The following is a 15,788-nucleotide window of genomic DNA, read 5'->3' as shown; positions in this document are numbered from 1 at the left end:
GATGTATTATGCAGTACTTAAAACTAAACAGGAAGTTTGGTACTTGGTTCTGCATTCATTTACTACCTTCTTTCAGCATTTTATATTCCAGTATACTACTACTTCAGTATCAGAACCTAATCTACAGCTATAAATGCACATAAATACAGTTGTAGTTTGAATTAGGAACCAATAGGGATTCTATTTGAATTGGTAATGGTGATTGTCTGCTGTTACTGATGTAATAGTTAAAAACTGTTATATCCTTAAATATAACCTTTGAACTTACTTTATTCTCTTAAAATTTTATTTTGCTTATTTTAAAAAGGCATTTTTATATGTTAATTACTGTACACAATTATATCAAACACTTTTTGTTTATGATAACTAACTATATGTTCATTCCATTGGAATTTATAAAATTTCATTCTCTTTCTTAAGTTTCATACTTAAAAAAAAATTTACACCAGATTATTTGTAATTTTGCAGCGATAAAAATCTTTGTGTATAAATTTTAATAATTTTGTGAAAATTACAGCTTTACATCTCTTTAATGATAATTATACAATTACTCTTTCTAAAACTACACTCTGTATTTTTCAAACATCTGAATCGCACAGTGGTATTCCCTATATTTCTCTTTCATCATTTATTAAGTTGAAAAAAAATTTATTATGTACTTAGCAATCTTGAGAAGGACCGAATTCTTTAATGAATACCTTTTCCTAAAGAAAAACTTAATATATATGTAATTTTTCTTTTATTTTACATTTGGAGTATGCATTTACAACTGTCTATATAGCTTTAATGTACCATAAAGTTATTCTATACAGCTTTAACATAAAGGTCTGCATCTTTAATAGGTCTCTCCAACCACAAAGTTGTAAGGGTTTATTATGACACTTTTAATAAAAAAATTCATATTAGGTTTTTATCTTATTATTTAAACCATAATTAATCTTTGTAATCTGTTAAAAAGCAATGTACATATTTTATTATAAAATTTTTATTGCAAAATGAGCCGCCTCACTGTAATCACTACACTAAAATACTGTAAGCATTAAAATATTAAAAAGAAAACCTCAAAAATATTGCACAAAAGAAAAAACTATGTGAACTATGAATTTTATAATTAATTAATATAAAATTCCTTTTATAGAAATTTCATGTCTACATAAAATTCACATTGGTGTAATAATATATACTGTCGTTAACATATAGTTAATTACTGTGATTAATGGCAGTAAGTTAAATGATCTGAACAAATTAACTTTATACATAAAACAAAAAAAATCTAAGATATCACTAAACAACTGTCATCACTTCCTAGACTTTAAAGTGATTAAATTACTCAGAAATTAACTATATACAATTAAAGATGCACTTCAAGATTTAAAATGTCTTTGCAAATTCTGTATGTATATTAGTTTTATTGATATAAATAGTTTGCACAATATACAAATATTTTTTTTTTCAATTACATTATTCAATGTACACAATTAACAAGTTACAAATGCCATCTAATACATAATTTTCTCAGCCTGGTTTAATCCTTTTTTTTTATTCAATTCTCATCTGGGTTAATATTTTAACCTTAATATAGCAGGTGATTCAAAAAGGACTGCACAAATTTAAAGGCATATAAAAATTTATTGATAACTTACAGATTTGATTGAGGTCTCTTTTCATAGCAAAAAAGGTCAAGTTTTAACATCCATAGTTCATTAGTACCAAATTCGGCAAACAGTGCTGTCACTAGTGTTGTTAAAAATGGATACATTTACCAGTGTGGAACATGCTCACTGTGTTTTAGTTTCACGACTTGCAGTCAACAACTACAGTTGAACATAATTTTCATAGAGAGTTTCGTAGGGAGCCTCCTAATGAGCATGCAATTTACTCTTGGCACCAAACCTTCATTGAGAGAGGTTTTTCTTCCAGGAGACAACCGTAAATGACATTGTTTATATAGACAAAATGCTTGAAAATATTCTGATTCTTCAGTTAGATGATGATGACCAATATGGATGCCATTTCTATCAGTAACACAGGGAACATTTCACTACCACCTAGAAGTCTTGAGATTTTCTTGATACTTGATTTGCAAGTCGGTGGATTGGCTGTGAAGGTTCAATTGCATGACCACCTCGCTCCCCAGATTTGACCCTGCTAATTTTTTTCTTGTGGAGTTTCATTAAAGATCGGGTTATACACCACCTTTGCTTGGCTGATCTTGTGTTGAGCTAAGACTTTGAATTAACATTAACACCCAACTTGCTGGCTACAGTCTGAAATGAAACTGACTTCTGATGGGATATGTCATATTACAAATGAAAGCCATACAGAACCAAAATAAATGTTAGGCGAGTAATTTGATATATTTTCCTATGAAACAAGACCTCAATTGAATCTGTAACTTATCTCAATAAATTTTTATATCCTTTTAAATTTATGAAGTCAATTTTGAATCATCCAGCATTTACCACAACAGATGAGGTCTGCAAATAAGAAATGAGACTAGTTTTTTTTTGGCAGCCAAACTGGCAACACTATTATTTAACACATATGTAAACATATGATTACATGAACAGCTGATTTATATTAGGTATTAATATTTTTAGTCTATTGTTGCCACGTGAGACGTAAACAACTTTTTGTGAAACAAATTTTTGTTGTGCGTTACAAAAATGAGTGATACTAATTATGAGCAACATTGTGCAATCAAGTTTTGTGTTAAACTCCGTGAGAATGCTACTGAAACTTTCCAAAATTGAAAAGGGCGTATCGAGATGATAGGTGCGTATCGAGCATCATCTTAATACGCCCTTACAAACGTGGGTCACGAGCCCACGTTTGTAGGTGGTTTAAAGCATTATCAGATGGCTGGGAATCAGTTACAGACGATCTATGCTCTGGAAGACAATTAACGTCAAAAAGTGACAACAATGCTTGAGTGAATCAGAGACTTCATATGGTACGACCGGTGATTAAGTGTCAGAATGATGATTGCAGAACAATTGAATTTAAACCATACCACAGTTCATCAAATTTTGACAAACAAATTGGACATGAAAAAAGTTTGTGCAAAATTGGTCCCAAAAAACCAACTGAGTGGAAGTATGCCGCGATCTTCTAGGGCAATTTGAGACTGATCCTGATTTTCTAAAAAAAATGTTATTACTGGTGATAAATCTTGGATATTTGAGTACAACCCAGAAAAAAAACGCCATAGAAAGGAGAGGCACACTTCAAACTCACCACGTCCCAAAAAAGCAAAACTGAGCAAATCAAAAATCAAAACCATGCTAATTTGTTTCTTCAATAGTAATGGCATTGTCCAAAGGGAGTTTTTCCCTACAGGACAGAATGTAAATCAATTTGTTTACTGAGAAATCCTTGAAAGACTGTGGAAAAGAGTTGCCTGCGTGAGACCAGCCATCAAACACCACTGGATGCTGCATTATGACCATTCACTTTGTCACACTGCACTCTCAATTAATGAGTTTTTGGCAAAAAATAAAATTCCTGTAGTTCTTAAACCATCTTATTCACCTGACTTGAGTCCATGCGACTTTTTTATGTTCCTAACTTTAAAACACCTCAAAGGACACCATTTTGGAACAGTAGAAAACAAACAAAAATGTAAACGACCATCTGAAGCATATTCTGGTTTCTAAGTTTATAATTAGATTGTAAATAAAAAACTTTTCTGAATCAGTCTCATTATTTTATTTACAGACCTTGTAAATCATCAAATATTTTTTTCATATATTCCAATTCTTATCTTTCTCAATAGATTTTACCCTATACATGCTTTTTTCCTACTATTCATGTCTCATATCATAAAATCCACTACACTCTACACAAATATTTTCAAAAATTTATTCCGATTCTTAGAATTATATTAGATATAGCAGATTCCTTTCTGCATGAAAATTTCCTTGTTTGTGTCAATCTGCTTTTGATATCTACATTCCATTGTTTTGTAATTAAACCTACTTCCTAAATAACAAAATTCTTCTACTGCCAATACAATGTGTCCCTTTCCTATTTTAATTTTCTTTGTTACATTTCATCATCTTTATTTAACTCTCTTTTTATTTTCTAACATCAAACAGAAGCTTTCCTAGCAGTAACTGAAGGGCATTCAGCATTTCTTCAAACTAATCTTTGGTTTCTGCCAAAAAAAATACAGTCGGCAGAAATTCTTTCATCTTTGTTTTTGGATAGTTACCCAATTTTAAAATTTTCCTTCAATTCCTGTACCGCTTCTTTCATGAATAAACTGAAATTCAATGGGAAATACTATATTCTCATCTCACTTCTTTCTGAATCAAAGTTTGCCTTTCATCATCAGCTTCTGATTCTTCCACAGGCCACCAGTAAATATTCTCTCCCTAAATTTAAATCCATATTTTCTTACAATCAATTCCATCCTACAATATAAAAATGTTTCTTAAGATTTCTATAAATGCCAAGAAGATAGGTTATTAAGTTTGCCTACTAAAATTAATCTAAGGGCCTTTCTTTTGTTCCCCTGCTGTTTCTGATACTGAACTGGTATGCAAATATACTGCTAAAAAATTTAAGTTCTACCTTCAATCAAATAACACTGTAATGTGTGGAAATTACACACTGTATATGCAGATTGAATATTTTTTCAGTCTACAAAAAAAAGTTAAAATAGTAAAAATACGCAATACTAAAAAAAACAAATTTAATACAATAATAATAACAATATTTTTATAACAACTCATAGTAAAGAAATAACTATTAAACATTTAAGAATGAGGGAAATAGTGTTCTTATAAATGTCTGAGCCCTAATCAGCAATACTAAGTAACATATCCTTATTATTTCATACATTTCAAAATAAATGAAAGAATAGAAAATCTCACCAAATGCAAAATATGGTAAGAACTAAAGAGATTGAAGCGATGTGTTATGTACAAATCACAAGCGAGAAATTTGTGTCATGCACCATAAAAGAAAATCATTCTAAAGGTTCTTACGACCAAATAAAACGATTTATTGATGAAATTCTTAAGGATTGATGGTTAATGTGTTGTATAGCTTGAAAGTCATTAAGTTTAATGAACTTTATAAATTAAAACCTTCATTATAATTTTCAACATAATTATTGGTTTTAATAATAAAAACATTGAACCAGATGGGTTTCATCTATTTGTAGTCACGCATATGACTAAATCCCAGCAACCCAGGGATTTATTAAAAAAAAAAAAAAAAAAAAAAGCAGAGGGGGTAATAAGCTGCTCCTAGCCATTCACTTAGCTTTCCTTAACTTATCTAAAAATTGTAAGAATTAAGAAATTCTAGATAAGCTCATACCAATACAACTATACTATATCATTCCAACAAACTTCTTAAAAACTTGATTAAAACAGATTTTTGTTTTAATGAATATATCCCGAAGAAGAATGTTTTTTGTCCTTATGAAAAATAAATTTCATACATATCTGGAGAGAAAGAGCAAAAGTTACAGTAACTCTAATACAACAACAAAAATATATATAACTATACTGATATCTACAACTGAATCTCTTTTTTATGCTGATTTTAAGAGGATTAGAGTAATTGTTCCAATAATAAATAGCAATTATTAATAAAAGTTGCATATAAGGCTACAAAAAAAACTACACTGTATCATTCATAGCTTTGCTGAATCTTAAAAAGGTCAGTTTAAATAACATTTATTACAAAAAAAGAAGAATATGATGAAATGATAAACCTTACTCAGATTATTGACTTCACAAATTTTCTTCAACAGTAGGGAAAATACTGTTTAGATTGATTTTATCAGACTTCCTTAATAAACATAACTTAACACGAATGCACACATGTATTATGCGTAAACAATAAATACGAACATAATTAGCTGCTTTGGAACAGCAACAATTCACAAATATAAATTACATACAGACTACTCATCAAATTTCTAATTAAACAGAAAAGATACTGGTTTTGTCAGTTGTAAAAATTGTAAATGCAAATTGACTGACTGATTTCAAAAGTTATATAAAATCAAATATCATTTATATACATACTTATATGGTGTAAGTCAGAATATGATTAAAAAGAAAAGAAAACAAAGTTAAGTAAAACAAAAATCAATAATAGTGTATATGCTAAGATGGCATCACCAGGATTACATGATGGATAATATTCATAATTTAAATATGACATTTTATTCAATACAAAAAAGCAGCAACAATGTAATAGGCATAACACCATGAATAACATTAATATGACAGTGATCAAAAGCTGCAATTTAATTCAGTCAGTCGATCAATACATACCTCTTAAAATCTGCAGTTTCAGATCGTGTATCAGACTGAATACGCAGCATAATTAACTTGGCAGAGCATAAGCAGTGCTCCATTACCCAGGTAAAAAAGAATATCACGCAATATGTGAAAATTATCATAATTGTAATACATTTTAATTATATTAGGATCATATTCATTCCAGATTTCGATCAGATTTGCTCTGCATCTCAAAGATTCATTGTAAGACTAAATGTCATATCAAAAAAATGACATTATTTCAAATGTAGAGAATTAGTTTTAATTCCCTGATGAACTCTTGTTAAAATTTGCCATATTTAAATAATCTTTACTCTTCACTTTTCATTCCACTGTTTTATTACAATTAACATGTTTAGAAAATTATAAATTGTTTTTTAGATTGATTTATAAATTATTTTTAATAATTAAAAACCAGTGATATTAAGTACACAATAGACTGATCCAAAATATTTTCTATTTTGCCAAATATGAAACCCAATTTAATTTTTATTTCATTTTACAAAAGATAATCTTAACATCTAATTTAAACAACAAAATTCTAAATTTTAGAAAAATAGTGTCATTCAAAGTAAAAAATCTGTAACTTAAGTGTGAAAGAAATATGTTTCTCTCCTTTAGTGTGATTTTTGAAGTTACTTTTTTTGGATATATTTTAAATTTATTAGTTTTTATTTTTATTTACTCTAAATTTTGATAGGTTTAATAAAATGATTTCTTTATGGCAAAAAGCCATTCATAAAACCATTAAAAATAAGCTAAGAAATCTAAAACTAAAAATCAGAAAAGGAAACAAGAAGAAAAAAGATAACTATTACTGGGTGAAGCCCAAGTAATATTCTTCAATTATAAGTCTTAATAGACTTCAATTATTCTGTTGATTAAATTTGTATACACTAACATAGAATTCATAAACAAGGTGTTATTCAAGTTGTCTTTATCTACTTTTAATACTTTTAGTATATAACAATTTTTTTTTAATAACCTTCTTTAAGTTTTGTTTAACAATAGTTTGAATAATAACAATGTGGTGGAGGGAAGAGGACGATGATAAAAATCCTTAATTGCCTCGTACAGCAATTAATTTTGAATTTCAAAAATAATTGTCAGCTGTAAAAAAATTTATCCCTTTGGTAAACAATAAGGCTTGAATACACACATCCTAGCCAAACTTGAGAACTCCTCAATTTAAGCAAGCTAAAAATAGTTACTATGATAAAGCATGAAGAAACTAGTTTTTTTAACCTTTCTTTTCCTGTTAGCCTCCGGTAACTACCGTTTAGATAATTCTTCAGAGGATGAATGAGGATGATATGTATGAGGGTAAATGAGTGAAAACTGAAACAGGTTTTTCACGACTTCTAGTCTTATATTATCTGATTGAAGTTTATGAACCACACATTAAAAAAAAAAAAAAAAAAACTTTTTTTGTTGATAATTTATTCATCATGTAAAAAAAGATATTTTTTTATTTTTGACAATTTTCTGATACTATAAAAATAATTTTAAAAGAAAATGAACCATATAAAAATGAAATAAAGTTCCATATAAAATGACAAATAATCCAAATGTAGAAGATGTGTAAACCTTTAAATTGAAGTTTTTTTGTTTTTTTTTTAATATTAAATCTGTAATATGTTATAACCTATTATGCTCTTTATGCTTTAAGAACAGCAAATTGTGAATCTAACCCTCAATTCACATTCTGAATTTTTCTGGCACCATTTTTAAGAGACAAATCTGAACATAGTAATACTGGAAACTGAAATGCCGACTAAAAAAATTGCACTGAGCAAGTTCAGATATAATTTAAAGAAATAAATATGCATAAGGACACATAATAATATTCATAATTTTTGATTCTGTAAGAATTGTTAAAAAACTGTATTAATCAAATTTGTTTTACAGAAAATATTGATTAATCAAAAACATCATTACATATCACAGAAAAAATGTAACTCTACTTCAATTAACATGCAAAAAACTAATTACTTCTTACTTCAGAATTACTTAAGAAATAAATAAATAAATAAATTCTATCTAACTTCACTTCCAAGGAATGTTCTGCTAAAATGTATATTCCCCGAGAGAACACAAACAGTTAAGTACCCACAATATATTAAATAAGTGCATGTACAATTTTAATGTTAAAATTTGAGCTTATAAGAGAATTTTTTGTTTTACTATAGTCTAATGAAAAATGAAATAAAAAAACATTACACAACTAAAACATAATATTATAAAGAACCAAATAAAAAATCATAAATATATCAATGAAACCTTTTCATCATACACCACTCCTTTGCACCACTTTATGCATATATTTTTTTTTCAGGTGAAGTAAAGAATTTTATTCTAAGATTTATTTACAAATAAGAACTTTGTTTCCTAGAATCAAAATTACAATTTTTTATTCTTCACTTGAAAACTTGATTGCTTAGCAGTCTTTTAGATCAAACTATAATTGAAATACTACTTAATCAGATTTTTCCCCTACCAAAAATATGTAACTCAAGACTTAAATAAAGGAACCCATCCTGTATCTTGTTTACATAGCAAATATTGCTATAAAAGCATTCCTGAAAAAACCTTATCTTGTTCTCAGGGAAGGAACAAGTTTCCTAAGTAGGTTCTTATGAATAATAAAACAGAACTATGAAATTAGAGTTCAATTAACTATAAAAGACAATAAAAATAATTTCCAACATTTTTACTAGTTTTTGATTAAGCAAATGGAATTTTTGAGGAAGGTAGTTTATAGTCACCACAGCAACACAAATGATGACTCAAATTTTAATATTGAGGAACAGGAGACTTATTAATGTTAAGAGTTATATATGAATTTAAGTACAAAACCTAGTAATTATAATTAACTTCTGCAGTTAATTATATACCTAAGGCCTACAGAAATTCCTTATTAATACTTTCAGTAGTATTTTAGAATTGCATGCAGATTAGTCCACAATATGTACAAAAGGAAAAACATTTTAATCCTAATATTTCTTTTACTACTGAATATTTTAATGTATGTTGTTGTGTTAATTTAATTTTATTTTTTTTAAAATTTACATTCATTACAGATTAAGAATTCAATTTTTTTTAGTAATAACGGTAAACAAAGGGAATTAAAAAGAATCAATAATATTGCTTTATTGGTCTGTTTCTTATTAATTTACATACCGCTTTCATTATCATGCTCTATAAAAACAAAATTATAATTCTTAAAATTTCCCACTTATTTTATAAAATCAACACACCCAGATTTCAATAAGGAACTGAGCACGTGAATAGTTTCTAAACATCAATTAATACTTTACAGTCAATCAAACTAATAAAACAATTATTACAGTTGTTTGTATCAAACTGATCATTATAATTTTTTTATCTAAAACGCATGAATATCGATTGGCTTAGACATCTCATCAGTTTTATAGGGCAAAGAAATGAAGAATTAAATTAACTGAAGAAATTACTAATAAGTTAGACATTTAGGATTTTAATAAATAGTCAAACCAAAACAGTCAAATGATAAGCAAAAACTATACCCACACAGAAGAATATTAGCTAAATCAAACAAAATGTACTGGATCATTGACTGTATAAATAATGAACTCAATTTTGTTAAATTTATATTAGATTACTGTAGTTACTGGGCACTTAAGTAGATTGTATGGAAAAAGTACATTACAGAACTGTAATCAGAAATAAGCCCTTTATGTTTTTAATTTCTTGTGCTCATTTCATAAACATAAATGGTCTAAGAAAGTAATGCGTTTCTCAGTTATTACTCATCATTTTTCTAAAAATAAAACACAATCACATAAGCAGCACTTTTTTTAATGTATTGTTATGATATTTAATAATATAAAGAAATATTTACAAGCTGTACAAGTACTATATATCTTTTTCAAAATAAAAAAATACATAAAGAATAATGTAAAAAGCAGAACATACCAATGGAGTGAAATGAATAAGATAATATACTAATTATAAATTATTATAAATACAAACATGCAATAATAGCGAGCAAATGCATGCAGCAGCCTGCAGTACCCACCCAGAGGAACATGGCAAGTTGATGCCAGTCCGGGCCGTATTGAGTGTTGACGACGGAAGCGACATCAATCGGCGAGTGTGTATCTCCGCCGCCTGCCAATTGCTACAAGACAATACATTCACACTACTACACCAACCACAAAATGGACATCACAAAATAATGATTAAAAAAAAAACAAAGAACTAAAGTCATCTAATTTATATCATCATCAGGCTAATGTGCAACAGAATGAGAGAAATTACAAAAATTTAAAAAGAAAGTAAATGTAAAGAAATTACCTAAACATTATAACAAATAAATACACAAATTTATAACTAATGATGATGAAAACATTACCATGCTAAGCATTATCCTTTCATGTTATAAAAAAAATAAAAAGAAGGGTATGTTACACTGAAAGCAAAAAAAAAAAAATTTACTTATGAATGACAAAGTGAATAAATTATTATAAATGCATTCTTTTAAATACAGCTCAAAGTTTTTTTTTTTTATAAATAATTCTAACAAATAATAAAACTAATTACAGTGTTAAATAGGGGAAAAATGTTTAGTTAGGGTGATTTTTACAAATTAACAAATCTAAAAAAAATCATAAGATAAAATTACTATAATGATATGAAAAATACATATAAAACAAACAGATCTGAATTAATTTGTTTAGTAGATCTTGCTTAGTTAAATGTTAAAGAAATTATTACTACTGGCTTTCTTATTTCTCAAAATACTTTCTCAGATCATGGTAAATTATCCTGCTTTAGGTCTACATAAGAGCCAGAAAATCAAAAATGATTAAATTAGATTCTGATTAAAAAACCTGTATAATACAAAATACTTACAGTTACAGATTAAGCTAACTGGTCTTATAAGAAATATACCCAGATAACTGTCCATTGTGGAACAAAAAAAAAATGTTAGTCAAAATCACTGAACATTTTTAAATCCTTTTAAATATAATGCTCAACTATTGAGTATTCCTTAAACATATTCACTGAAAATTTCTTACTTCATAACAACACATTTTATTTTCAATCTTTTCAAATTTGTATTATTCCTAAACATTTTAGAAAAATCAGTGCCATCATCATTCATTTGAAAAATTAACAGACCACTATCATTATCAAAGGCAAAAATGTTCTTATGACATAAAACACGCAAGAAGAAATATCTCAACTAAATGTTGTGGAACATAAACACTAACACTGCTAAAAATACCATTACAATAATATTATTCAATTAGCTTCATGAAAATTTATCATTTGAATGCAGTTCATAAAACTGATAAAAGGAGCATAAAATACATTAAAAAAGACCTGTACTAGTATAATACTACTAACACAAAAATGAAAACAGTATGTGTATGGTAGTGGGTTGTTGCTGTTGAAAAAACCAAATATGGGTGGCAGAATTAAAAATTACATTTTTTCAATCACTCATATGCAAGTAATTGCTAAAACAAGATTTTCTCATTTAACGCAATTAATTATACGATTGTATACATCTCCAGAAGAAAGAAAAGAAAAAAAATAGTTTTTGCTAAAAAGGGACAGTCACAAAACACATCATTTAAAGAGAAAAGGGTATATAATATATATATACACCTCTATATATATATATATATATATTTTATGGAATGTATAAAATGATGAATATTTATAGGTCGGAATGTTTGTTAATGCTTAATAAACACTAGAATTTTTAAGTTTTGACAGAAATCTTTTTTAAATCCTTAAATGACATGAATTAAAAATTACATTTTTTCAATCACTCATATGCAAGTAATTGCTAAAACAAGATTTTCTCATTTAATGCAATTAATTATACGATTGTATACATCTCCAGAAGAAAGAAAAGAAAAAAAATAGTTTTTGCTAAAAAGGGACAGTCACAAAACACATCATTTAAAGAGAAAAGGGTATATAATATATATATACACCTCTATATATATATATATATATATATTTTATGGAATGTATAAAATGATGAATATTTATAGGTCGGAATGTTTGTTAATGCTTAATAAACACTAGAATTTTTAAGTTTTGACAGAAATCTTTTTTAAATCCTTAAATGACATCAGGTAATATCCTTATTTCTGAAAAATAAACTTAAAAGAAAAAATTTTAAAAATTAAAAACAACTCATTAGACAGTGAAAAAAATACTTATGTATAATAATAAGTCTCTTGATATTGACTAAAACTATAAAATTGTAACTTCATTTTTTTTTTTTTATTTAATTTTCTAATTAAAAAATAATTTTAGCAAAATCAAGGAGCAGCTTCTTTATGCAGTCATCAATCAGAATATTAGGTAAAAATTTATCTGATTTTAGTATTCTCAATCTTAAAATTTAAAAAAAAAAATCATTTAAAACAGACAAAAGATTATTTACCCTCAACACAATTTCACAATACCAATAGTGTTCTTCTTAAAGTTTAATCTCAAACAGTGCTTATTGATGAAGGTATGACTGATCCTCTATCAAAGTGTGTTTACATAACTTCAAAACTCTTGTAGCAATTTAATTAATAGTAGGACTTTACAAAAAAAAAAGTTGGGAGTATTTTAATTCTTAGAAGAAGAATATTGTCTAGAGTTTTGGTACAAAAAAAAATTATATAATTTCAGTTCATGAATGCTTTTACTTATTAAAATATTGTTAAGAGTAAGTGACACCAAGTAATTACGAATAATTTACGACATTCACAGATATGTTATCCAAAATAATTTTTCTGAATTTTTGAAACAATTCATTAAATACAATTTTGAAACCAAGAAAATTCTCCTTGATAATCTTCTGCTTGTATAAAACAAATCAAAAAGTGTCATAGCAAGTCTCTACGGTGCAAAAGTCTAATCAGCAGTAATTGTTTTGAGACAGTTTCAAAACAAGGACTTCATTGTTAACAGAAATAAGAGATATACCAGTGTAATCACGTCACTCCTAAAACTCCAATTGTACCAAATGTAGTGGAAATTTGGCAGCATTTAGCTTAATATAGAAAAAATAAACAGTACAACAAATTTCATTACTTCAATTTAATTTTTTCCCTTTCTGGGTCAAGTGGGAGGGATTAGAAAGGCTATTTGAACAACCTTCTATGGGATTTTATGTCTGAACACTATATATTTCTTCATAAAAGGGAATTAGTTAATTTACAATTAAAACTTACATGTTCATTTAAAGGTAATCTCCAACAAGCTATAACAATGTTGTTCAAGAAAGGGATTAAAATTAGTGAAATTAATGAAAAAGATGTTTTTTTGATTTTGATTAGACGAGAAAGCTTTGTTCACGAACATTAGGTTTTATTCAAATGGTAAGAAAAGTTTTTCAGCAGTTCTGAAGAGCCAAATGCTGAGGCAGGTTTTAAGCAAAAATGCAATACCAGAATATGCATTATGATCTAGCTGAACTTTTATCAGTACTGAAAATAAGTGAAAATCTTTAATAATTAAAAAAAATTTTTACCAACATCAATTTAGTAATCATACCATACCTGTTTAATCCATTTTATCATTCAACTTTATTCAGAAATATGATTCAAATTTTCATTCTGCTAACACTTCATTTATTTTTATATTTTTGTCATATTAATAAGGTGCTTTACAGATTTACTGGTAGAAGCCATCATGATTATTTTAACATAAAGCAGAGTGTACTCTGGCAAGCTAGCTAACATTTGACACCCATCCATTAAATAATACACACATAATTAGAATTTATTTATTGATGCTCTCAGCAATCATAATTACTTTTATTGAGGGATTTTTAATCTAAGCTAATTCAGTACTTTATTTTCTAGTTTTTATCTTTTGTTCCTTTGAAAATAAATGTCACAAAAAACAAAAGTTTTCTTTTGACTTCACAAGGTGTTCAATAATAATTAACTTTTAGTTCTTATAGATAAAAATTAGATGATAATAAAATTAAAAAATATATATATTATCATTAACTGAACGACTAACTGCACTATAGTATGACTAATTATTTTATGATGAGTGTATTAAAAAAAATGTGCGATAATGATATCTGTAAAAATATGCTATTCATGATTACTACACCATGCAAACAACAAAATAAAATCCCATGGAAGTAAAGCTAAAATAACATTAATTCCAACTGAAACTTATTTTAATTTACATAAAATACATAAAGCAAAAACAAAATATTTCCAGGAAGCAAATTACACAGAGTTCACAAAAGGCCAAAGCAAAAAGAGAATTTTATGACCTTTTTACATCAGAAAATGTTAAATTTTGATATCATATTTATTTCTATTTATTTTTTATAATAGTCTGAGTCACTAACATATAAAAACTGGTTCATAAGGATCAAATGAAACTGAATTTAGGAATAATAAAAATGAATAATTTTTAGATAAAAAATAAGTAGAAAATAGATTAAATTTTATTTTATACAGTAACTGTATCATGATACAATATGGTAAGAAAGTTGTAATAAAAAAAACAAGACATATAGAAATGACAAATTGAGATAAACAATTAAAAATCAAAATCGGAAACCACTGGGAACTTCATTAGCTAGAGGTTACTCCATGGCAACTGAGTGGACAAGGATTGATGAAAAATCATTCATTTCCATGATGACAAAAAAGAGTTACTGTACGATGACTGTCATTTGAATGTGGCCATTTTGTGAATCTGGACTTTTTTAAATTACTGTTAACAGCTTAGCCATCATTCATATAACTAAAAAAAAAAAAACATCAAAAAACAGATTACAGAAGGAAATTAATGTTTAATTGCATGCTCATCCCAATAAGATAATCTGCTACGAAAATCTGATATACTGTAATTCTATTTCATGTTAAATTTATATAAAAATAATAACTAACACTTAAGTAGTGTGTAAACATAGCTCATCAACATAAGCATTATAATTACAGTTTATTTTTATAATTTATTGTAAGAAAAATAAGTAACTGACTAATGTTTATATAAGAAAAAAATCACATCCACAATAAATAAGGATATGAGTAGAATCTGAATTGCATATAAAATTTACTATTTGTTAGTAAGCCAAAGGTGGGTTTAAAAAAAATAAGAGATATTGAAGGAAAATCTTCCTTCATATATTGTTACACGTATTCACTTGCAACAAATTAATATGAATTTGCAAAAAATTGTTGTTAATTACAGTTCAGTAATTAATGATGGCCCATACCGTAGACCAATTAAAATCTAAGAGTATTATATATCTTTTGTGGGTTCAAAACTAACCAAACTATTCTTACAAAATTCTTAACAAGTCTGCTCTAATTAAACTGACATACTGGATCTCATCATTAACAAAAAAAAAATCCCAAGTTTTTTCTTAATTTGTTGGTGAACAATCAACGTCCAAATAACATATGTTTCTAATTTTTATGGGCAAAAAAAGTGAAGCTGAATCTGGGACACAAAACT

The 15,788-nt window shown here is 27.1% G+C and overlaps 1 protein-coding gene across 6 annotated transcripts in view; it reads right to left on the bottom strand.

The window, feature by feature from the left end:
• The window catches only part of kis (chromodomain helicase DNA binding protein kismet), a 235,158-nt gene that overhangs the window by 76,126 nt on the left and 143,244 nt on the right, over positions 1–15,788 (bottom strand). For 5 of the 6 annotated variants that reach the window (XM_075358465.1, XM_075358469.1, XM_075358471.1 and 2 more), the window contains one exon: positions 10,360–10,461. The exons of the other annotated variant lie outside the window; for it this stretch is intronic. In XM_075358465.1, coding sequence (XP_075214580.1) covers positions 10,360–10,461 — 102 coding nt within the window. The remainder of the gene's footprint in view (positions 1–10,359; positions 10,462–15,788) is intronic. 6 annotated transcript variants of the gene reach the window in all.

The sequence above is a fragment of the Lycorma delicatula genome, chromosome 2 (assembly GCF_047948215.1).
Source record: "Lycorma delicatula isolate Av1 chromosome 2, ASM4794821v1, whole genome shotgun sequence".
Classification (NCBI taxonomy): Eukaryota; Metazoa; Arthropoda; class Insecta; order Hemiptera; family Fulgoridae; genus Lycorma; species Lycorma delicatula.
Note: the sequence above shows the minus strand (reverse complement) of the source record. Positions and strands in the feature narration are given on the sequence as shown.